Raw genomic sequence first — 22331 nt, 5'->3', positions numbered from 1 at the left:
TCTGTATGAAAGCAAAATCATATGTTTTGAAAATTTTTGTTTACCTTTTTTTTGTGAGAAAAATTCTGTTCATCTGATTATCCATTTTTACTTTAATTTGTTTAATTTTCTGATTAATTTTCTCCACCCAATCAACTAATTAACATTCTAAAGGGTTGGTATTCATTTTTAAATTATCTTTTAATCAACTTGTTCATTTATAATTAGAATTATCTTTTATTTTTCTCTTTGTTGTTTATCCTTTTCTCATTTACTATATAGTTTATTTACTTTATTCTTATTATTGATTTTCACCATTTTCATCAATCTTACCTTTTTAATTGTTCTTTCCTCATTAATTAACCACTGTTGTCATCTTCTATATTATCTGTCAACCGAAAAAGAAGTCAATTAATCTTGTATAATCAGTTAATTAACTCTTTGTGTGCATCAACCTTTTCCAATACAATGTCTTCATTACCTCAATGTTTTCTTGATGTTTCGGTGAATGGTAAACAATTGGGACGAATTGTGGTCGAATTGAGATCTGACATTGTCCCTAAAACGGTTGACAATTTTATCGGCCTGTGTACTAATCGACCTGGTTATGGGTACAAGAAGACTCGATTCAATCGGATTATCCCTGGATTCATGATCCAAGGTGGAAAGATAAGCGAAGATGAATCAAAACAATCCATTTATGGTGAACGATTTGAAGATGAAAATTTTCAGCTCAATCATGTTTCCCCTGGAACACTTTCCATGGCCAATCGAGGACCAAACACCAACGGGTCGTCCTTTTTCATCACCACTGCGGTCACCGATTGGTTGGATGGTAAACACGTCGTCTTTGGTAAGGTCATTCAAGGGATGGAAGTGGTTCTTGCCATTGAAGCTCTGGGAACGGAAAGTGGGTCACCTCAAGAGGAGATCATCATTGAGAATTGTGGACAACTTTAAATTCATCAACAATTTAGATCAACTTTTCATTTGATTTTTTTTCATCTCGATGATTGTTGATAACCAATGGAATATTTTTCTCTCTTTGTGCCGAAAAAAAAACAAAGATTTTTACTTGGAATTCTCAGATTCTTATTGACATTTACTTTCTATTCTCTGGAATAATCATATGCAAAGAAAGAAAACTCCAAATGTAATCGATATTATTAAAGAAAAGAATGTGAAAGTTTCAATGATACATTCGAATTTTATTTTGACGCATTCATTTTCGTTTTGACGGATTTTGGTTTATTAAATTTTTTTTTCTTCTCCCCATGAAGATCAATGGATGGAATTTCCAATAAATTCCAAGACAATTTTTGGAACTTTTCGCCTTTTTTAACATTTATAATTTCGATTCGAGAGCAAACAAATAGACTCTTAAATACGAATTTTTCTCACCGAGAAAAAAGTTTCTTTTTTTTGCTCCTTCGTTTGAATCAAAATTGAAATGATTTCCAATTATAATCAAATTTGATTGCTTTTAAATTAAGATTATTTAGTCTGAAGAATTAAATAACATTTCGATGTGGATTAAATAAAAGTATATTCAGCGTATTGAAATAGATTCCCGATGACTTGAATACTATTGACCAAACATAGGGAATGAAAAACTCTTCCGGTTTATCATCTTCCACATAGCGAAATTTTAATTCAGGAAATTTCTGTAATTTAAAAATAAAAGAAACAAAAAACAATTGATTAATTTAAATATTACGAATACAGGTTAAGGTGTTATGTTTACCTTCATTTTATCTGCTGGCCATTGGAGGGAACAATTTTGAATTATCTCGGACACTTGGGCAACCGAAGAGTTATTATCCTCAGCGGCAGCGATTCGATTTGAAAAGTAGGTCAATACTGTGTCAATGTTCATGATAATATCCTGGAATGAGGGGTGACTTTGGAAAGGTTCAAAAACCTGACGATTGTAAAGTAATTGGTAAACCAAGTTTGGATTGTGAATCAGTTGAGATGATAGAGTGGAATTAATTATTTCCAATAGCATTCGAATCACCTCTTCGTAGATCGATGTATCCTGCATCGAATCCAATGGTCCAACAGTCGAGGCTATATCGGTATCTTTATCGGACAATTTTTCACCCGAATCACCGCCTGGTCCCATTCCAATTGACCCGCTGCTCCCATTTAAATTATTAACACTTTGATTGTTTAAGATCTTGGTTAATTTTTTTGATATTCTCTCAAATAATGTTACCAATCGTTGGCAAACGTATGGACTTAATCGTCGAAAATGATTAGACATGTTTGCTAAAGTTGCCAATAAATTAGTGTGCAAAAATTTATCCTGCAAGAAAATAATCAAAGTAAAAAAAAAGGTAACAATTAGTGGTAAAAGTTTAATTTGTTTCTCATGTGCTTATGATACGTGTTAGTTAATTAAATTGCTATTAATTAGTTACCCTTGTTCTAGAAATGTTATATTGAATTGTTCGGATGATCACCAGAATGATTAATCCACCCAAACTGATCTCGGATAGAGTTCGTTCTGTATACCAAGTTATATTTTTAAGAGTCTGTAAAAGATATTAAAGAGAAAACAATTAGTTAATTCAGCAATAAAATTTTATATCATTGTACAATTATCATTATCAATCGTCATTATTATTATTATTATTGAGTAGTCAAGGTAACATAATCTAAAAGTAATACAACCAATAAACAATTACTTTTACAGATCAAGACTTGACAATATTTATAATAATAATTGTGTCAATTCAATTGTGCAAAGATGTTGATTAGTTTGGTGATTGTTTTACTTACAATATCATGAATAGATTGATTAAATAGTTGATCTTCACTAAGGATTAGAAGGATAATCAGGGCCATGTAGATATGATGTGAACTTTTCTCACTGGAATTGTAAAGTATTTTTAAAACGGGAATTGTTAAATCATCTAATTGTGATGTTCGGCTGATTAAGAAAGCTCGAAACGATGGATTCTTATGGAGTAACATGTAAAGAAGGAGAGTTGATTGATCATCATTCTGGGTTGTACAAAGAGTAGTAAATAATTGATTAAAGTTCATCTTGAAACCAGAAACCAAACTGGCAACACCAATACTATCAACCTGGAGATCACAACAGTTGAATAAAGCTTCACGATAGGGATTTGAATCGGTTGTACAATGATAAGTTAGTACTAATAATAGGATTAAACTTAATCGAGCTAAAACTGGTTTAACAGATTCATCGGTAGCATTTTTCCCATAGCCTAATGTTAATGCACTCCAAAGGCCTGAGGCCAGGTCAAGTATGAGAGAACCTCCATCAGATCGAGGTGGAATATCTTGACGAATAAAATTATTGATAAGACACTTGGTTAATAGTAATGAATGGATTGCACATTTTTTCATGATGCATCTGTAGATGACCGATTTGTTTGCTGGTTTCGCCGAGTACATTTGAACTGATAGAAGTACCAACAGAAGATTAATCGTTTCACAGTGAAGAGCATATGAGAAATCGCTGTGGATACGAAAAGAGAAAACAATTATCATTTTATCTCATTTTTGGATTGAATTTACTATCACTAACCTTAATGGAATATCAACAAGTATTGAAACTAGATTGTTAATTAGTGATTCCATGGTTTCAGTTCCAGTTGAAGTTATCTCTTTTCCTCCAGGTCCAATGGTTCGAGAAACAAAATATTTCAGGACATTTTCCTCGGTCAGGGTTTGTATCAAGTGTTTCGAGCAACACCTAATGACGAACATTGAATTAAATGTTTGACATAATAAAACATTTTGACTGGAGAAGAAAATTTAGAAAATAGAGAATTAAAATCATTGATCAATCAACTCATTTCCATGATGATTTTTGATAAAAACACTAAATCCATTCTAGAATTGACAGCTGATAAGTCAAGCAAAGTAAAATCTTCACCATCATCACCAAGAAGCCACATCATGAATGTGTAAACAATTAACATAATCTATCTGATGATCTTCATATAGATTTTGAAAATATAAGACCTTTTGTTGGGTGATAGTAAATTTGGATTAATTGTTGATACCTTGTCTCTTTATTGAGCTCATCTTTTAGAGCGATTGATTTACCAATGAGAACTTTAACCAAGGAACCAAGATTATTTGAACTTAAATTGTGATTAAGAAGTGAATCCAGAAGAGGAAGTACCTGTTCCTCCAATAGTTTGGTTTCTTCTCTGGAAGTGAGGAAAAAGAAAACAGGAAATAGATTAGATTTTTTTTTCCAACAATTACACTGGTGATTAGAGAGAGAATTTTTTTTCTCATTAACTTACAAGGTTCGGATTGTTCTATTAAAGGAGAAACCAAGCATATCATCCCAAAAGGGATCTTCAACTGGAATATGTTGACTGGAAGCAAATTTACTGAGATGTTCATTGCTTTTCAGATTATTCAATGCACTGTGTGTGATGCCCATCAGTTAATTAAGAGAAGGGGGTGAATTAGAATAAATTAGAAAGAAAAGAATACAATTGATTTCCAAAAGAAAGAGAGAGAGAAAGAGATTCCAATGTAAAGAATCAACCAAAACACTGGTACATATGCAAAAGAATTGAGGGTTTAACCCAAAAAAGGGAATCACCACCGGTCACCAAAAGAGAAAAAGAACAAGAGAAACAAATTGATTTCCACTTAATTTCCAACCCAAAGCAGATTAGAAAAATCAATTTAGATTAACCATATGATGGGGATTATAAAGAAATGAAACAGAAAAAAAAGATGGATTAATTAACTATCTCATTAAAAGAGAATAGAAGAAAAAAAATAATCATTGAGCTTCCACAATGGATATTACATTGATTCCTTGGTGTTGGTGGAGATTTGATTTAATCACAAATAGATTGTAGAAAATATTATCGATGGACAATCAATTCTTTCACTTTAAAAAAAAAGATGATCAGTTAATTGTTACAATTAGAATAAAAAAAAACAGAGAAAATGGTTGAGAGAAAAGTGAAAAGATTATATAAAAAACAGATGGAAAAAGAGACGTGGAGAAGGAGAGAAAGAGAAATGAAAGAGAACATGAAAGTGAAAAGAATAGAAAAGAAAGAGAACTAGAAAAAGAAAAAAAGAAAACGTCATCACCTAGACAGAGAATAGAAAATAGATTGACAAGTTGTATTTCTTTTCTTTTTTAATTGTTACCCGGTTTAATTGAATTAAATTCTATTCCAAATAGAACAAAGTTAATCGCGTTTTCCATTACAATCAGTTAATTGGAACAATTAATTTAACTCCAACTTTGTGATTATGTGAATTGTTTGTTCATCTTTTTACATTTTGTTTTCTCCTCTTCTTTTTTTTTCTTGTTGGTTTTGTTTTTCTATAATCTCATCTTTGTGATCTTTTCAGTTTCACTTTGATTGTTGTTAATTGTTGCTGTTGATCGTCAACTAATTGTGATAAATAATTAGAACAATTATCAAGGATGACACTTGATTCTTGGACATTGGACACTTAGGTAATTTAAGTTGTTATTCACTACATGGACTCCATTTTGTTTTGGCGCAATTACATTGTGTAAATTGTGTCAACGATAATCAGGTAAATGGATTTTAATTTAAATTATAATCATCCTTAACTACTTATAAATTTATATGTTTGCCCAATTTAATAATATCTTCCGGACGTGTAAACTGAATTTAGGCCAATTACAATTAATCTATATCTCTATTAGTCAATTAAATCAAATGAGATTTATTGTTTTTTAATGAGAAAAAGGGATAATAAGGAATTGTTATCAATTCTATTGTATATTTATATCAAATTTTCACCTAAATTTTGTTGTTAATCAGAAATGTTTATTTTCTTACATTTAGGATTGATTACTGGTTACGATGATTACGATTTCTTGATTGGTGTATCAACAATTAAATGATTCAATTGGAAACCATCATTGATTTGTTTTTGTTGAAACGCTTCCGTTTGGTGTTTTCTGTCAATTAATTGCTCATTATACTTACGTTATATATATTATATTATTTAATTTGGATTAAATTATTTGGTTAAGGAGATAAATGCTAACTGTAAATCATAAATGATTATCGTTGATTTGTTAAAACCATTTAGACGATTGTGATTAATGTCAACACAATAATCATCACAAGTTTCAAGTTGAAGTCATCATTCAAGTGAATCTTAATCAGCTGTTAGAATAAGGAAATAATCACTGGAAGTACAGAATTTGTTGTATTTTTTTTTTTAATTAATTAGTTTTCCAATTTCGTCAATTGATTTAAATCTCTTATGGCTTTAAAAAATATCAGAGTAATCGAATTAGCTGGTTTAGCTCCAGCTCCTTTTTGTGGGTTAATTTTAAGTGATTTTGGAGCTGAAGTTATTAAAGTTGATAAGGTAAGTTAGTTAACACTAAACTGGTAACTGATTTAGCGATTTAATCAATTTTGTTGATTTCTTTTGCAAGATCGGAGGAGATCCGTTGAAGTGTTTACTAAGTCGAGGTAAAAAAGGCCTTGAAATTGACCTGAAACGTTCGGAAGGGATCAAATTGATGGAGAAACTTTGTTCCAAGGCTGATGTTTTGATCGAACCTTACAGACCTGGGGTCATGGAGAAAATGGGATTAGGGCCTGAACAACTAATGAAATCAAATAAACGTCTAATTTATGCTCGACTTTCTGGTTATGGTCAACAAGGTCCATTTTCTCGTCTAGCGGGTCATGATATCAATTACCTCGCAGTGTCAGGGGTTCTTTCGTTACTCAAAGATTCAGGAACAGAATCTGTTCCTCGTCCACCGATTAATCTTCTTGCTGATTTCGCCGCCGGTGGGGCTTTGTGTGCACTTGGAATAGCCATGGCTTTGGTGGAGAGAAACACATCGGGTCTTGGTCAAGTGGTTGATGCAAATATGACCGAAGGCAGTAGTTATCTAGCTACGTGGATTCGTGAGTCAAAAGCTCATCCATTTCTTAGCTCATTCATTTGGCCTAATAACGACAAACCCGGTGAAAATACTCTCGATGGTGGAGCTCCGTTTTACTCAGTCTATAAAACAGCGGATGAGAAATTCATGGCTGTTGGTTCATTGGAACCTCCATTCTTTGCCCGATTGGTTGATAAGGTTGGTCTTGAAGGCGATTTTAGTCCTGGAATAATCGACCCGGCGATGAAACAGCAATTGGAAGAAAAATTTTCAAAGAAAACACAAAACGAATGGATCGAAATCTTCAAAGATGTTGATGCTTGTGTCACGCCAGTGGTCAATTTTGACGAAGCGTCACAATTTAGCCACAATAAGGAAGCGAAATCATTTCTTTCCGATGGATCACCGATTCCAGCACCAAGACTTAATCGTACTACAGCTAATCCAGTTTTAGTCGAAAGACAAATAGATAATCTTCGTGATTTCCTCGTTGATCATCAACTTGAAAACACAGAAATCGACCATTTAATCAAGAACAATATTGTTGCTCTTCCTCTAACGAATTCGAAACTCTAATCAGATATTAACCAAATACCCAATCAATTCAAGTCTATTTTCTCAAAATATAAAAATCAATCAATTATTAATCGTCGATAATAATCTTCAAGTTTAATTTTCAGGTAAGAACATGTTATTGAATTATATTGTTATTCAATCATATACAATAACTGTGATACAACAATTTATTGATTAAAATTGTTAACTAAACGTTTAAATGAGTTTCGAAACTTTTATTAATATAAAGTTCGTTATTTTCTAAACCAGGGAAACTACATTGACAGAAAAAATTGATGTTTACATTTTTTGATCGACAAAATGTTTTGATTCGATCAACACTGTCAATAGTTAGCGAGTGGCCGTGGAGTCCATCATCAACCACCAATACTGATAAATGAAGAAGTAGTCTGATAATTTTAGTTAATTGTGATTCCGTTAAGGTTCCATCGATTCTAAGATATCGAACATTAGAAAATTTTTCCACAATTTGAATTATATCGTATCCATACTATTAATAGAATAAAAATGAAAGAAAATTATAATAATCAAAATAAATCTGATGATCGACGTGAGCGACTTACCGAATGATCAAGACTGATAAATAATCCTTGTAAATTGTGGTTTTTAATGTCACTATTTATTTGGATTATTTAGGTCCACTTAGGAAGAATCGGAGTGAGATTTCGTAAATTTGGACAAAAGTCTAGAATTCGAGTGATATAATAACACAACCTACTACCATTAAAGATACAGAGCTTCTTAAAAATTGGTCCATTATATTATATAATAGTTGGAAATAGGATCTAAAAAGGATAAAAAAATTACCGAACTGAACAGACATCCAAAGATGAATTAAAAAACTTAGTATGCTCTCTAATTTGGTACAAAGTATTGATGAAGAGTAGTTTAAGATTAGTCATGGAATCGGCGAAATTCAGAACATGGGACAAATCTATTGATAAATCGATACGATTATCAAGACGTTTCAATTTGTTGTGATTATACCATAAGCTTGAAAATAATTTTCCATCAGAAGATTAACATTAGTTGTTGAATGTTCGATATTTTCCAAATAGGGAAATGAATTGAAGCAAATTCTTCATGATTCGACATGAATGCGAAAATCTTATATCAGAACATATAAGATCATCCTTAACTACTTATAAATTTATATGTTTGCCCAATTTAATAATATCTTCCGGACGTGTAAACTGAATTTAGGCCAATTACAATTAATCTATATCTCTATTAGTCAATTAAATCAAATGAGATTTATTGTTTTTTAATGAGAAAAAGGGATAATAAGGAATTGTTATCAATTCTATTGTATATTTATATCAAATTTTCACCTAAATTTTGTTGTTAATCAGAAATGTTTATTTTCTTACATTTAGGATTGATTACTGGTTACGATGATTACGATTTCTTGATTGGTGTATCAACAATTAAATGATTCAATTGGAAACCATCATTGATTTGTTTTTGTTGAAACGCTTCCGTTTGGTGTTTTCTGTCAATTAATTGCTCATTATACTTACGTTATATATATTATTTAATTTGGATTAAATTATTTGGTTAAGGAGATAAATGCTGATTGTAAATCATAAATGATTATCGTTGATTTGTTAAAACCATTTAGACGATTGTGATTAATGTCAACACAATAATCATCATTACCGATAAATAGACAATATCATCAACATAAACAAAGTAACTTTTTTTTCCCGGTTAAATCAAAAGGAAGAACCTTCAATTAGTTTGTGATTAAATGAATGATTATCTTTGATAATGATGATTACAGGTAAAGAAAATTTAATTTGTATCATGTTTTACCCTCATTTAAACTAATAATCAACCCAAACAATCAACGAAAACTTAATCATTTATTTAACTTTTCTTCCTGCCTTTAGCTTTCCAATACCACAAAAGTGTCACAATTAATGATAATTAAATCACCACTTTTTGTTGTTTTTCTTGGCTTAATTGACAATGGAATTGGAATCATCATCATCATACCTTAATACCCTCAAGATGAAGATGATGATAAGTGAAACAATTTACAGGTAAAAATTAAGTAACTATAAAGGTTTGATCACCAAATTGATTTAGACTCTAAAAGTTTGATTAACTTTCGTCTACTCATCTACTCAACCAGTTTAAATAAGTTTTCTCGTCTAACGACAACAATTAACCACCAATTACTTTTGGTAACGAATGAACCATATCGATGATTATATAAATGGTTAACAATTATAGTTTAGATTTCAGTTTTAGTTTAGATTGTGTTAAGCAAATTGTTCGTTAATTGTAATCAACTTTTACACGATCATTTTAAAATTTGTTCATTTGAGTGACAATATTAATCCAGTAAACAACGAACAGAGGATTTAGAAAGTTACTTTATTATTACAATTGAATTTTTTATTCTTCTCTGTTCTTTTATATTAATTGTGATCTGATTTTCCATCGTGCCCATTGGATTAATTGTATTTTTCTTTTTCTTTTTACTTTGATCATCTTCTAATATGCTGGTGAAAACAGCGTCTCTACCCTTGAGTTACCTTTTATTGGTCTTTTTCAATGGTTACCTGTTGGTCAATGGAGATAAAGGTGGAACTAATATCGTGGTTCAAGGTAAATCGCACGGAGAAGGAGGTGGTGGATCGGTTGTGGTCAATTCGCCGAAAAAAGGTGCTCAAAATATTGTGATTCGTGATTATCGAGGAACCGTAGTTCTTAATAGTCACAAAAAGGGTGGTGCTAATATTGTGGTGAACAGTCATGAGGAGAAAAAGCCTCACCATCACCACCATGAGCATCATGAACAACACCATGAACAGCATCATGAGCATCATGGTCATCATGCTTATGAATCACCTAAAATGCTGCCAATGTTGGGTGAAAGTGGATCAACCTCATCACATGTACCAAGTAAATTGGCTTTTGGTGCTCGAACAGTTAAACCTTATGAATCTGAGGAAACAGGGGAAGAGGAGCAATTAGAACCAACCCCAACGGTATCAAGGAAACGTAAGGGTGGATCAAGTAAACAAGTTCTAAAGAAAAAGCTTAAGGCCAAAGTAGTTCGTGAACAAAGTGAGGAAACCGAAGATGAGCAACCCAAAATTCGTGGTCGAGCAAAAGGAGACGCTGAACCAGAAGCTGAACAAGAATCAGAACCTGAAGCTGATTCTTCATCATCTGATGCCTATTCACCCTCGGTGGCTGAAGAAGATCCTTATTCGGGTTATCGTGATGGACCAGGGCCAATTCCTCAAACTGATCGGAAAGGATTAAGAGACTTGGAGAAAGGAGTTGAATATGGAGTTGAGCTCAAGTTGAACAACAAATCGAACAGCAAATCGAACAAGGTTTACTCGGACAAATGGGCGATGAAAGTTCATCTGATTCCAATTCAGGTTCATCGAATCCAAACTCTGGTTCAAGTTCATCTGGTTCTTCTGGTGCTGGTGATTCAAGTTCACTTGATAACTTGGGACTAACCGGAAGTGATTCAGGTTCAGACTCTCCAGGTTATTTCGCTTCGGGATTTCCATCAGTTGATTCCTTTAATACCGATTCGTTGAAAGGATTAACCCTAAGTGACGCTCTTTTTGGTACCACTGATAAAGATTCATCTGGATCTGGATTATTGGATTTCCCTTGGACAAGAAGATCAGATAATCCGGCAACAATTAACACCGAAAATAAATCAACACCCAAATAGATAATCAACATTAAACACAATCAAATCAACGGGTTTTCATTGGATTATTACTGATCCTTCATCTAAAATATTTCAAAATTTCGTTCATCATCTCATTAAATCATCAGTAACAATTTAAAATATATTCAAATTGAAAGTAACAATTAACAAATTGGATTTGTGAAGCTTAAAGAGTAATCAAGCTCGAGCTGTTAGGTGATGAGGAACGACAAACTCAACTTAATTATTATTACAAATATAAAACGATCAACAACAATTAACTAAAAACAAAAGTATTCACAATCATCTGTGACAATCTAAATCAAATCTAATCATCACAATCAAAGCTAATCAAGTTTTCCCTTCGCTCTCTCTTTCTCATCCCAGGTAATGAAACAGCAATCAATCAATTAACTAATAAGCACTCGGCTGTTAATTGATGATAATTAAATCAACAACATAGTTAATTAACCTTCATCATGTTTTTTTTTATCTTCACCCAACTAAATTGCAAACAATTTAATCAAACATTTAAAACTAAATCATCTTCAATTGTTGAGGATTAATTTTCTGTATCAGCAAATTAATAACATGAACCAAAATATGATTAACATTGAAATGCCAAATCAAATCAAAATTGCCAATGTTGATTATTATTACAATTTATTACAATCGTTTATAAATATTATTATTTATAAACAATCACAATTGTTAATCACAATTAATGATTTTCCAGAAAAGAAACACAAACAATTAATTTTCTGATTCTCATATTCAATTGTCTTTCCAACAATATAAATACTTTTATCATTAAGATTTAAATGGTTCGTTGAAACATAATTAATAGTAACAATTAAATTAATTCCTCTCCCAACCAACTCGATTTAACTTTAAATCATAATATCAACATTATTAATAAGTACTTGAGATTAACTTAATTGTAACAATTGTCTCTCACTTTAATTGATTCCTAACCCAAAGTAACAATTACAATCATCATCATAACAATTAATATTGATTGTTAGTAATTATTATTAGCAAAGTATCACAATTAACTTAACTAATCTTATTGACCAGTGAATCGAGACAAATTGTTTACAATTTAACTATTTAATTATTAATCTAACAACATGGAGACATTTCAATCCGATTAAAGTTAATTAGATTAATAAAATAATTTCAATTTCTAATTTCATGGAGATTGATTGTTACAATTAAGTAAAAATAAATCATCATCTCGCTTGACCTTTAACATGATGATTGACTTTAATCACTTTCGATGGGATTGGCTGACAATTTAATCCACAAACACATTGAATGATTAACTCACTAATCGTTAAATGACAATCAAATTTAATGGAAACTTGTATTGACCACACAATCAATTATTCATTGGCAAGGTTCTTGTTGGTGTTGATGGACAGTTCGAGTCCATGGTCAGTTGATATCGAACTCTTGACCATTACCATTGTTGGAATCACTCTTGACCCTGGTCAGTCCCAATTCGAGAAAAAAAATCTCCTTTTCTCTTTTCTTCTCTTTATCCATTTCCATTTGGAATCTGAGCAATTTATTAATTCGTTTCAGGATATTCCGATCCTATCAGATGGAAAAAGAAGAGAAAATCAATTATTCAAATTACTTTAATTGCGAAAATTAATTGGTCAATGATTAATTTAATTCTTACCTTTCGTGTGATTTCAATTACTTCATTCATGTTCAGTGGCCTGACCATTTAATCAAGATTCTAATGATGAACAATTAACTTTAATTTGATTATATAATAACGACCAACAACAAAGTTAACAAACTGGATTTAAAATGATTTGGTTAACACTAAACTCACCCGAATGTATAATTAAGCTTAATTCAGTTGAAGCTTTTAATATCTAATTGTAATCTTTTTTGATTGGTCATTGATTAGATTTTATTGTTTTTTTTTGATTAAACAAAAAGTTTGATTAACAATTTACATTTGAATGGATCAATTTAAAGCAATCTAAATGATAACCAATTGATTAGACAATTGAGTTAGACAACAAAATGATAATGTATTAATTAATAAATTAAGATACTAGATAACAAAGTTAATTAGATCAAGAGCTAATTGTTAATTCAGTTGTAAGTTAAATGTCAATATTTACAAATGATGTTTAAAATAATTAGCAAAGGAAAAAGAAATAGACAAATTAACTTAATTCTGATGATTAATGTAGCTAAATTATGAATTGATGATTTTAGATTTTCTTACAATTAAACTAATACAACAACAATTAACTTGTTGATTGTTATTTCTCATTCTGGATTATAATTCTGAGACATGCCAGTCATAATTGTTGTATCCAAATGGTTCAATGGTCGAGGTGGATTATTAAATGATATGGTTCGTTCATCTGACCAGAACAATTTACTAATTGCTATGCCAATCCAATAAAGTGTCAACAGCATAACAACACAACCAGAAATGAATACAGTCTTACCAAAAGTACCCAATTTACCCAAAATCGGGTACAACCAGAAATCAATGTAAAAGTAAACAAAAAACAGCCAAAAAATGAAGGTAATCACAAAGCCGATTAAGATTAACATTGATCTTAAATGATGTTTGGGTCTTTTATGTGGAGTGATTAACAATTCAATCAGTATTGCTGGGCCAACCATCGTGTGCTATTTAGTTGGATTAAGACAATTGGATTAGTAAATTGTTTCCAATCATCATCTGTTGATGATTCCGTTATTCTTACCACAATATGATTAAGCCAAATATATTTAATTGGTCCATTGGTAACTGTTCCTGGTCCCATTGAGTTTAATATCCAAAAAGTAATTGTGACAAACTGACATGTTGACAATTTATTGGAGAGAAATTAAAAGTTTCAATTAATTTAATTGTTTGATTGTTTATTGTGGGATTTTTGATTAAACTTACACTTGCCACTGGAAAAGCTACTGAGAAGATCATCTGGTCAGTGATTAAAGTTAATTGTCGGACAATTGATGAATGCTTCTTGTCACTATGACCAGATAGATCTAAACAATTAGATCGTCGGTGTAAAATTAATTTACCAATTGCTGTTAAATCAATTGCAAGAAGACAGGTCATTAAAATTAACTGCATCATCTGTAATTAGATAGAAATACAATTACAATTAGTTAATTAACTCTTTGAGATTTCTCATGTGACACTCTCGACATCAAGTTACAATTTATGTATAAATTGATTTACTTTAATTGTGATATCAAACAATTTAGTTTAGTGGGAATTTAATCAAACCCGGAAGACATTTAATCAACCAGATTTCAAAGGTTAAGTTTCAATTAATTTCACTATTGATTTACCAACAATTTAACCTTTTCAAATGATTAACAATCAACAATCCTCAGGTTAAATTGTTGTTGTTCAAAACTAAATCAACCTTTAAAACATGAATATTGATGAACGTTATGTTTTATTAAAAGTTAATTATAATTGACAAGATTGATAACTAACAATTAACTTTCAATACAATATTAAATTACAATTAATTTGATTGACTATTTAACTATATCATTAAAGTTTTAAATCAGTTTCTTTTTAACTAACAATCAAGCAAAAAAAAACAACAACAACAACAACAACAAATCAAAGGGTGTGCTAAGTTTAATTGTATCAAATTAAAGTTAATTGTTGGCCAAATTTGTAGTCAATAATTTACAAGAGTTAATTACGATTACATTTAAATCCTTTCATTAGGTTTGAGGTTAATTTAAGGTCAGTAATTAACTTGTATATTCATTTTAATGGTAAACTAAAATCCCGAATAATTATCATCGTTTTTTTTAATCATTTCTTAATTATTACAATTTAAATTGAATTAGTTTCATTTGTTGAAGTTTTTTTTTTACTCAACTGATTGTGTGATGAGTTGTTAATACAAATTGTTTGTTATTCCTGATTAAGATTAATATAATTAAAGATATTTAATCATATTCATTTGAGGACAAATCATGCGAGGTCAAACATGATGATTAACTTAATCAATCGCAATCAGTTAATCAATGTTAACTTTTAATACTTATCCTGTTTTAAAACCAGATTAATAAATTGTTGTTGTTGTTTAGTTAATTTTTTTTTCTCCAAGGATTAAATTTCTCATAGAGAGAGAGATAATTACAAAATTAGTAAATCATTGAGATTGACTGATTAATTGTCGGTGATTAGCTTGACTTTGATTTGATTATTTTTGATACAATTAAATGACCACAACAATTAACTACAATTATCACCTGGACAAACTGTTACTAACTCTATTTAATTGTTGTTTTAATCAAATATTGATTGTGATTTAGATAATGCTAATTGTTGTAACAACTTAATCATTTTCATTCAACAATTTAATCCACTATGATTAACTTTTTATAAACTCTTTTCAGTAACAATTAAAGGGTTAATTATTAATCATCAATATATTGATTGTAATCATTTAGCTCATACTGTAAATAGAGAGTGAGAGATGATCACAATCAACAATTAATCAACACTCAATATTAAAGGTTAATGGGGTTAAATGATAACAAGTTAATTGTGATTAATTGTATTTGTGTTTTCTTTTAATTGTAATTAACTAAATTAAATGATTGAAAAAAAACTTTTTCCTAACACTTTTTGTTGTCAGATCGTTAAACTTAAATGTAGCTTTTACTTTCTTGATAGTAGCGCAATTATTATTACAATTAGTTAATTGTCACGATGATCATCATTAAAATCACTATCAATTAATGACTGATTATTATTTATACTATTTAATGATAACCTTAATTAAGTCAAAGGTTAATTGTTATAAAATTAACTTGATTCATATTAATTTTAGAAACACGTTTAACTTATTAATATGTATCATCAGAAAACTTTTTATTTCTGACAATTAACAATCAAATTAACTAATGATAATGTTTGTCTCCTAAATGATAATTAATTTTAATCACAATTTCAAGGCATTTGATTTAAAAACAAATCACAATTAGCAACAATTAGTATTTAAAAATGAAAACGGAAAGAGTTAAATTTAGATTCACCTTGAAATTTGATTGTAAAATCAAGTAATCAAAGTTTAATCACTTCCGTTAATTTATAAGATTTTAAACTAATCAGTAAATTAATGTTTATTTATCAAATTGTTTATTTTAATTAACCGGTAAATCAACTTAATCCAATAATCAATTTAAATTGTTGCCGTTTTTTAGTTGAAAAAAAAGTAAACATTCAACATTTTTATCAATCATTTGTGATAATTAAACATTAATCAAACAATTTAGACAAACAGAGTGAACAATTTAAATTGCCAGAGTTTATTGTAATTGTATTGCTAATAATAATCAAATATTCATCAATGGGTTCAAATTTAATTAGCCAATTGTTGTGATTAACTTAACGATTGACTTTTACCTTGAAATTAATGGTATATAATAAAAGTAATTTTTGATTGCTGATGATTTGTAAATAGCATTTAAATTGTTGTTTAGTTGTTAAAATCAACTAATATCATCATTTGATTGTTACTGACGATGATACAATTGAATACAATAACAATTAATTCATCTTCTATTTACCTAATCATGATTAACTTTACCTTGAGTTTGGAAAATTTAATTTTTCAACTTCTCCAAATTTCTTGACGTTGGTGTTAATAAATTGTTCATTTAATTGTTGCCTAATTGTTGTTTTTTTTTCTGGCTATTGGACAATTTAATATATTTAAAATGGAAATGATTAATTTAATCATTGCTTTTCTCAATGTTGATGTTAATTGTGTGTTAATTGTTTACGTGGGTTTTGACTGATTGTTGTGTTAAGTTAATTGTTTCATTTGTTGATGATGACAGTTAATCAATTCCTATCAATCGTTTACTGATTAATTTAATTCAGTTAATTGTCCTTACATTGATTTATATATATAAATATCAATGATAATTAATGTCATCAACCTAAAATATTTAAGTCATCAAATTGTCCTAACAATTACAATCATGATCACAATTAAATCTGATTACATGAGGAGGAAAATTATTATTGGACATTGGTAACAATTGATTGATTGTCACAATTAAATCATTGATTAGTTTGTATATATAATAATCAATTAAATACATATAAGAAAATCCTAGTTAATCATAATTTATTAATAGAAATGATGTCAATCAATATTAATTTAATAAGAGGATTAAATTTAATTGTGTAACAATCATAAGTTAACCATTCAAATTGTCTGATCACCTCAACGATTATCAAGTTAATTTAAATTGTAAATATTTTTCAATCAATTTCTTGTTAAATTGAATCAATAATTCAAAAGTAATAAAAAAAATCATAAATTAATCAACTGAATTTACTTACAAAGTGATTAAGTTAATTCAGTTGGAAATCGTGATTGTAAACAAGCAAAATCAAGTGTCAATGTTAAAAAATTGTTCAAGTGATTGAACTTGAATTGTGATTTAAATTGTTGTTGTTTAAATCACCATCACAATCAACTATCATCCTTAATAACTAAAGGAGGTTAATCAACAATCAACTGATTGTTGAGACATGTATTTAAATAGTAGATTTAATTGTTGATAATAAAGCAAATCTATTATTTGGTAGTTATATGATCATACATATTAACTCAATTAGTTATTAAATTGTTTGCTTGATTGTTGATTTGGTTGAGAGGTCAACGATGGAAACAGTTAATTGTGACCTGAATCGTTGACCGAAGTATGAAATTTGTTTTTTTCAAACCATCATCATTAACAATACTTTCACTTTTTGATTAACTAAACAGTTCCGTAAGTTTAATTGCAATTAAATTAAAACACATTCATTAACTTTCTGTTACACTAATTAATCAAAAAAAAAGTTCAATGGATAAAAAGTTGTAAATCTAATCATTGACTAGTTGATTTAATTGTTGTGTGTCTCTCATGTGTATTAAATTTTATCACAATTAATATGAAAAGTATTCAACTATTTAAATTATTATCACAATTAGTCAATTGTGAACAAGGAAATCAAGTTAATCATGATTGGTAATCATTTTTTTACTGGTCAGTTAAATGTGTTGGTAAATTTTATCTGATTAACTGTGATTGTTTAGTGTTAAATTGTTCAAGTAATTAAAGTATTAGACTTGATAATTTTTTTTTCTTCATCATTTCAAGTTAATTGTTGGAAGATTAGTTAATTGATTAACTTACGAAGTTCCATCTTGTTAAAAATTTCCAATCTCGAGCCCAACTTGGTTCAATTGAATCTTTGGTTCGATCATGATAAGTTAATTCGGCAGCAATTAAGCCATAGAAATAGATTATTGTTACACAAAGATGAATTAAAAACGATACTAATCTCCAAGCAATCCAATTAATTTGATTCATTGTAGTAATTTAATTAAGTAGAAACACTTAAATTGTCAAGTTAATCTTTCCAATTGTTTCAACGATTAACAGTTACAATTGGATTTCCGTTTTTCTGCAACAAATTGAGGGAAATGATTAAGTTGGTAAACTGATCAATAATTAACCAAAGAAATTGATTAGTTATTGATTTACAATTTAGATATTGTCACCAAATTAACTAATTGTGTTGTTGTTGGTTATTAAACGATGTGAGTTGTTGTTGTTGTGATTTGATGTTTTCACTAATTTACACTTAAAATGTTGTGATTAACTTGATTGTTGTGATCTTGATGATGTATTAACACAATTAAATAGTGATAATTTATATTAATAATAATGATGATGAGGGTTTTAAAAGGTAACAATTGATGCTGACTCTTCAACAATTAAGTGAAAACTGAACAGACAAAAAGTGAATTAAAAAAAGCAACAAGAGGATAAGGTGTTTATTTTGCTGAGAGATTAATAAATTGTTACTATTAGCTAATTATAACTCTGGTTAGGGTTAATCATTGAGATTCCCAATTAACTCACATGGAGAGCTAATCAGTGAGTGATTTAGATTGAAATTGATGTTAACTGTTGAAAGTAAATTGATATTATGAGGAGAGTTGATATTATCCGTTAGAGTGGAGATTTTTTTTTTCCCAAACAAGTTTCATTTCTCTTTCTTTCCTCTCTCTCTTTTTCTTGTTTCTAATTGTAATTAATTAACTATATTTCTTTATTTTTAATTCTATTGTGGTTGATTGTCACCGTCGATTAAAATTCTTTTGAAAATTCTAGTTAATTATCTAATTATGTTTGACTCAATCCACAGATCGAGAGCTATGAAAATGGGTTAACCCATTTTTTGATTATCTTTGATTAATTGATTTCCTTTGGTGTAATTTCATTGATTTATTTCACTAATTGTGTATTCCTCTGATTGTGTCATGTTTTAAAGTCCATTCTAAATTGCCTAATTAATTGTACTAATTAAATGTTCTGATTGTTGTGAGTCATTGACTTATTATGATTTTCTAGCATTCAGATTAACCTTTGGCACATTCAATCTTTGCTCATTGTTGATTGTTAGTTTTAATTTCCCATGTTAATTGTTGTTCAAATTTCTTTTATTTAACTGATTATAATGTAACAATTAAACTGGATTCACTAATTAACAATTTCCATTGTTAATTTGTTACAACTCTTCAAGTGTCTTCATAACTCTTGTTAATCAATAGTTTGATTGTTATGGAAAATTTCACCTTCCTCTCTCTCTCTTACTATCTGTTGATTAATTGAATTACTGGATAACATTTGATTGTGACATTGAGATTTCTGTGAAAATCACAATTTAATTATCTAGTTAATTGATTGTGATGAAAATTATGATAACTTGAATTGAACTGAGAGAGAAGTGATTGAACGTCAAGTGAGTTAGATAGAGAAGAGGCTAAATCATATTTTCTAATATTAATTGTGACCCTTGATTTAGTTTAATTCTCTGATAAATTAACTTGAAAATGTACATTAATTACTGACTAACAATCAATTAATCATTCTACAAGTTGTAATAGACTAAATTGTTACAAAAAAGAAACGCAATTGGAAACGAAAAGCCGAAAACATTGGTTATCCTTTAAGGTGCTAACACGCAATAGGAACACACATCTAATCAAAAGGAAACTTTAATTATCCACAATTAATCAAATAAATTTCAAGTAAAAAAAAGAGAGAAACATCTTGATTATCTGATTAAATCACGATAAATCAACTAATCACACCAAGAAAATTGATTCACAATTTTTTAATTCCCCATGAAGATGAAAACTAATCTTCAAAAATCAGAAAAAAAAGTTTATCCAGTTTTCATTTTCAATTTAGGAATAAAAAATAATCTTCATCTCTTGATAATAGAAGATAAAATTACCATGCTCACCAGACAGGGTTGATAATATTTCCATTTCCATAGCAAAAAAGTCATGAAAGAAAAAGTTCCAAAAATGAATAAAGAATAAAAAAATTCTCAAATCAACCGAATCGATAACAAGAACATGAAAAGCCGATAAAATTCTCCACAGAAAACGCAAAACAACAATTAAAATTAAGAAATTTACTAACTTAAGATTTTAAAAAACGTGAAATTTAATAAGATAATGAATTATTCATAATTATTTAAGTTAATCAAATGAACTAATTGAACGACGAGAAGAAAGTAACGTTCAGAGGAACGAGTTTCTCGCCTTTAGTAGTTGACATTTACGCCAAGTGAACTCGACCTGTGAACGATAATTTACTCAAGTAATAAATCAGAATAATTGAAATGACATCGAATCATTTGATTGAAGATGAATCTGATTTAAATCTCATAAAAATGATGATGAAGATTATTGACCAAACTGGAATTAGTTATGGTGGGGGACAAATTAGATTGCTAATCGATTTTTTATAAAACAGCGATATCGATTTAAGTTGATTTTATTGACAATAGAGTTTATAAAAAGGACATTTTGATTAAAATTTTACCAAAAAATTCCAAATTATTAATTGTTTTAGATAATTGGCTAATTATCAACATTTTATTTAGAAGATGGTTGATTTTGTTGATGAATTGATGATGGTTGAAAATGATGAAAAAACGCACTTGAAGGTCATTTTTGTAAATTTGAAGATTTTATGAAAACAAGAAATTTTTTCAAGCCTGATCATGAAGTCAAAAATAATAATATCACAAAACACGTTGCTATCGCGCTAAAACAAAATCAGTTACTTTAAAAAATTTTTACAGAAAGCAAATTGTATCAGAGCCTGTAAGTATAAAAAACATCACAGGTAGGCTTAAAAATTTTTCTAGTTTTCAAAAAAATCTTCGAATGACCTTCAAGTGCGTTCTTTCATGAATAACCTTTATGACCTTGACCTTGAAATATGAGCGGGTATTTCCCGGTTGAATTCCAAGCTAGAGAACAATAGAGAATCATAAATCATGATCTTTGGTAGCTTTAAGTGATTACATTTCTCATTTCCTCGCTGGATCAATCGAAGGTAGGAGTTCAAAACACAATCACCAACTAAATATTCATTATTAAAAAAAATTCTCTAAGTCCTCAATTTTGATTATTCCATCCTTATCCAAACCATCGATATTAGACTTGATTGTTGTGACAATAGTGAAAAAGGCGGAGCTTCTATCTCTTGTATTGATGAATATTGCTGGTCAGCATATTTCTTTGATTCAACTGTTTGGTTGGTTATTTGATATAAAATTTTTACATGGATTCCCACTTGATTATGAGCTTATGAAATATCTTGGAGGAGCTTGCAGAGTTTTTACCTTTAAAACCTTTCTTCCAACTAAATATTCAAATTGTGGAGGGATTATCCTGACCATAAGGTCTTCCTTGAATTACCTGGAAAAATACAATAAAAGATTAAAATGCGAAAAAGGTTAGATTTCGATTCAATTCGAACAAATGAGGTGAAATATATCCATTTTTTGTTGAATACTTGTGAATCGTTGTAATTTCTGAACAAATTATAAAGTCTATAGATGAAAACCTTTCGTACTTCTATAGTTCATGAAATCTGGGGGGTTAATCGAAACCTTCGAGTTAGCTTCACTACTCTCTAAAATAAGATTGTTCAACGCTTAAATTACTACCAGCGGATTGGCAATATTGAAATCTCCCAAGAAAATCAATGTTTCGATATCATCTCGGGTCATCTCGCAAGCATAAATGGTCAGTTTTTATTCACAAATACTAACGAAAATCATGGTAAACTTAT

At 29.4% G+C, this 22331-nt stretch overlaps 5 protein-coding genes and 1 long non-coding RNA gene across 8 annotated transcripts; 3 read left to right on the top strand and 3 right to left on the bottom strand.

Moving 5' to 3' along the window:
- Positions 1–24: 24 nt before the first annotated feature.
- LOC128385466 (uncharacterized) lies at positions 25–1190 on the top strand. 2 transcript variants are annotated; one of them, XM_053344334.1, is made up of 2 exons: positions 25–154; positions 262–1190. In XM_053344334.1, exon 2 carries the CDS (start codon positions 448–450, stop codon positions 937–939), a length of 492 nt encoding a protein of 163 aa, XP_053200309.1. In that variant the 5' UTR covers positions 25–154; positions 262–447; the 3' UTR covers positions 940–1190. The 2 variants fall into 2 exon arrangements, with proteins under 2 accessions (XP_053200309.1, XP_053200310.1); XM_053344335.1 differs by having other exon boundaries at positions 29–154; positions 384–1190.
- LOC128385457 (dymeclin-like) lies at positions 1167–5007 on the bottom strand. The gene is made up of 8 exons (XM_053344324.1): positions 4790–5007; positions 4269–4625; positions 4020–4169; positions 3539–3754; positions 2764–3469; positions 2403–2516; positions 1724–2287; positions 1167–1643 (listed from the first exon to the last, which is right to left on the bottom strand). Exons 2-8 carry the CDS (start codon positions 4409–4411, stop codon positions 1491–1493), a joined length of 2046 nt encoding a protein of 681 aa, XP_053200299.1. The 5' UTR covers positions 4412–4625; positions 4790–5007; the 3' UTR covers positions 1167–1490.
- A 109-nt stretch (positions 5008–5116) lies between these two features.
- On the top strand, positions 5117–9482 carry LOC128385462 (alpha-methylacyl-CoA racemase-like). The gene is made up of 5 exons (XM_053344328.1): positions 5117–5541; positions 5817–6351; positions 6422–7563; positions 8836–9242; positions 9352–9482. The coding sequence occupies exons 2-3, from the start codon at positions 6244–6246 to the stop codon at positions 7457–7459; spliced, it is 1146 nt and encodes a 381-aa protein (XP_053200303.1). The 5' UTR covers positions 5117–5541; positions 5817–6243; the 3' UTR covers positions 7460–7563; positions 8836–9242; positions 9352–9482.
- LOC128385468 (uncharacterized) lies at positions 7735–8964 on the bottom strand. Its single transcript, XR_008324735.1, has 3 exons — positions 8830–8964; positions 8023–8686; positions 7735–7949 (listed from the first exon to the last, which is right to left on the bottom strand). It is a non-coding gene; the product is annotated as an uncharacterized LOC128385468 (long non-coding RNA).
- Positions 9483–9934: 452 nt separating the features above from the next.
- Positions 9935–12205, top strand: LOC128385461 (protein bassoon-like). Its single transcript, XM_053344327.1, is given in 2 exon segments — positions 9935–10771; positions 10774–12205. Coding segments are annotated over 2 exon segments (1200 nt in total). The 5' UTR covers positions 9935–9966; the 3' UTR covers positions 11169–12205.
- Positions 12206–13234: 1029 nt separating this feature from the next.
- Positions 13235–19165, bottom strand: LOC128385465 (androgen-dependent TFPI-regulating protein-like). Of its 2 annotated transcripts, XM_053344333.1 has the most exons (5): positions 18714–19165; positions 18363–18633; positions 14077–14268; positions 13892–13984; positions 13235–13814 (listed from the first exon to the last, which is right to left on the bottom strand). In XM_053344333.1, exons 2-5 carry the CDS (start codon positions 18537–18539, stop codon positions 13443–13445), a joined length of 834 nt encoding a protein of 277 aa, XP_053200308.1. In that variant the 5' UTR covers positions 18540–18633; positions 18714–19165; the 3' UTR covers positions 13235–13442. The 2 variants fall into 2 exon arrangements, with proteins under 2 accessions (XP_053200308.1, XP_053200307.1); XM_053344332.1 differs by having other exon boundaries at positions 18363–19165.
- Between the last annotated feature and the right edge of the window lie 3166 nt (positions 19166–22331).

Source organism: Panonychus citri, unplaced genomic scaffold (assembly GCF_014898815.1).
Source record: "Panonychus citri isolate SS breed McGregor unplaced genomic scaffold, ASM1489881v1 Contig00049, whole genome shotgun sequence".
Classification (NCBI taxonomy): Eukaryota; Metazoa; Arthropoda; class Arachnida; order Trombidiformes; family Tetranychidae; genus Panonychus; species Panonychus citri.
The sequence above is the reverse complement of the archived record's forward strand: the minus strand, read 5'-3'. Positions and strand labels throughout refer to the sequence as shown.

What these genes read in the sequence shown, in the direction of transcription:
- LOC128385466 (XM_053344334.1), top strand. Translation starts at nt 448, where the DNA reads ATGTCTTCATTACCTCAATGTTTTCTTGATGTTTCGGTGAATGGTAAA.
- LOC128385457 (XM_053344324.1), bottom strand. Translation starts at nt 4,411, where the DNA reads ATGGGCATCACACACAGTGCATTGAATAATCTGAAAAGCAATGAACAT. An exon ending in ATCAATCTATTCATGATATT is followed by an intron (nt 2,517 to 2,763) that starts GTAAGTAAAACA and finishes TATCTTTTACAG; the next exon opens with ACTCTTAAAAATATAACTTG. An exon ending in ATAACATTTCTAGAACAAGG is followed by an intron (nt 2,288 to 2,402) that starts GTAACTAATTAA and finishes ATTTTCTTGCAG; the next exon opens with GATAAATTTTTGCACACTAA.
- LOC128385462 (XM_053344328.1), top strand. Translation starts at nt 6,244, where the DNA reads ATGGCTTTAAAAAATATCAGAGTAATCGAATTAGCTGGTTTAGCTCCA. An exon ending in AAGTTATTAAAGTTGATAAG is followed by an intron (nt 6,352 to 6,421) that starts GTAAGTTAGTTA and finishes TTCTTTTGCAAG; the next exon opens with ATCGGAGGAGATCCGTTGAA.
- LOC128385465 (XM_053344332.1), bottom strand. Translation starts at nt 18,539, where the DNA reads ATGAATCAAATTAATTGGATTGCTTGGAGATTAGTATCGTTTTTAATT. An exon ending in TAGCTTTTCCAGTGGCAAGT is followed by an intron (nt 13,985 to 14,076) that starts GTAAGTTTAATC and finishes TCAACATGTCAG; the next exon opens with TTTGTCACAATTACTTTTTG. An exon ending in TTTGGCTTAATCATATTGTG is followed by an intron (nt 13,815 to 13,891) that starts GTAAGAATAACG and finishes CCAACTAAATAG; the next exon opens with CACACGATGGTTGGCCCAGC.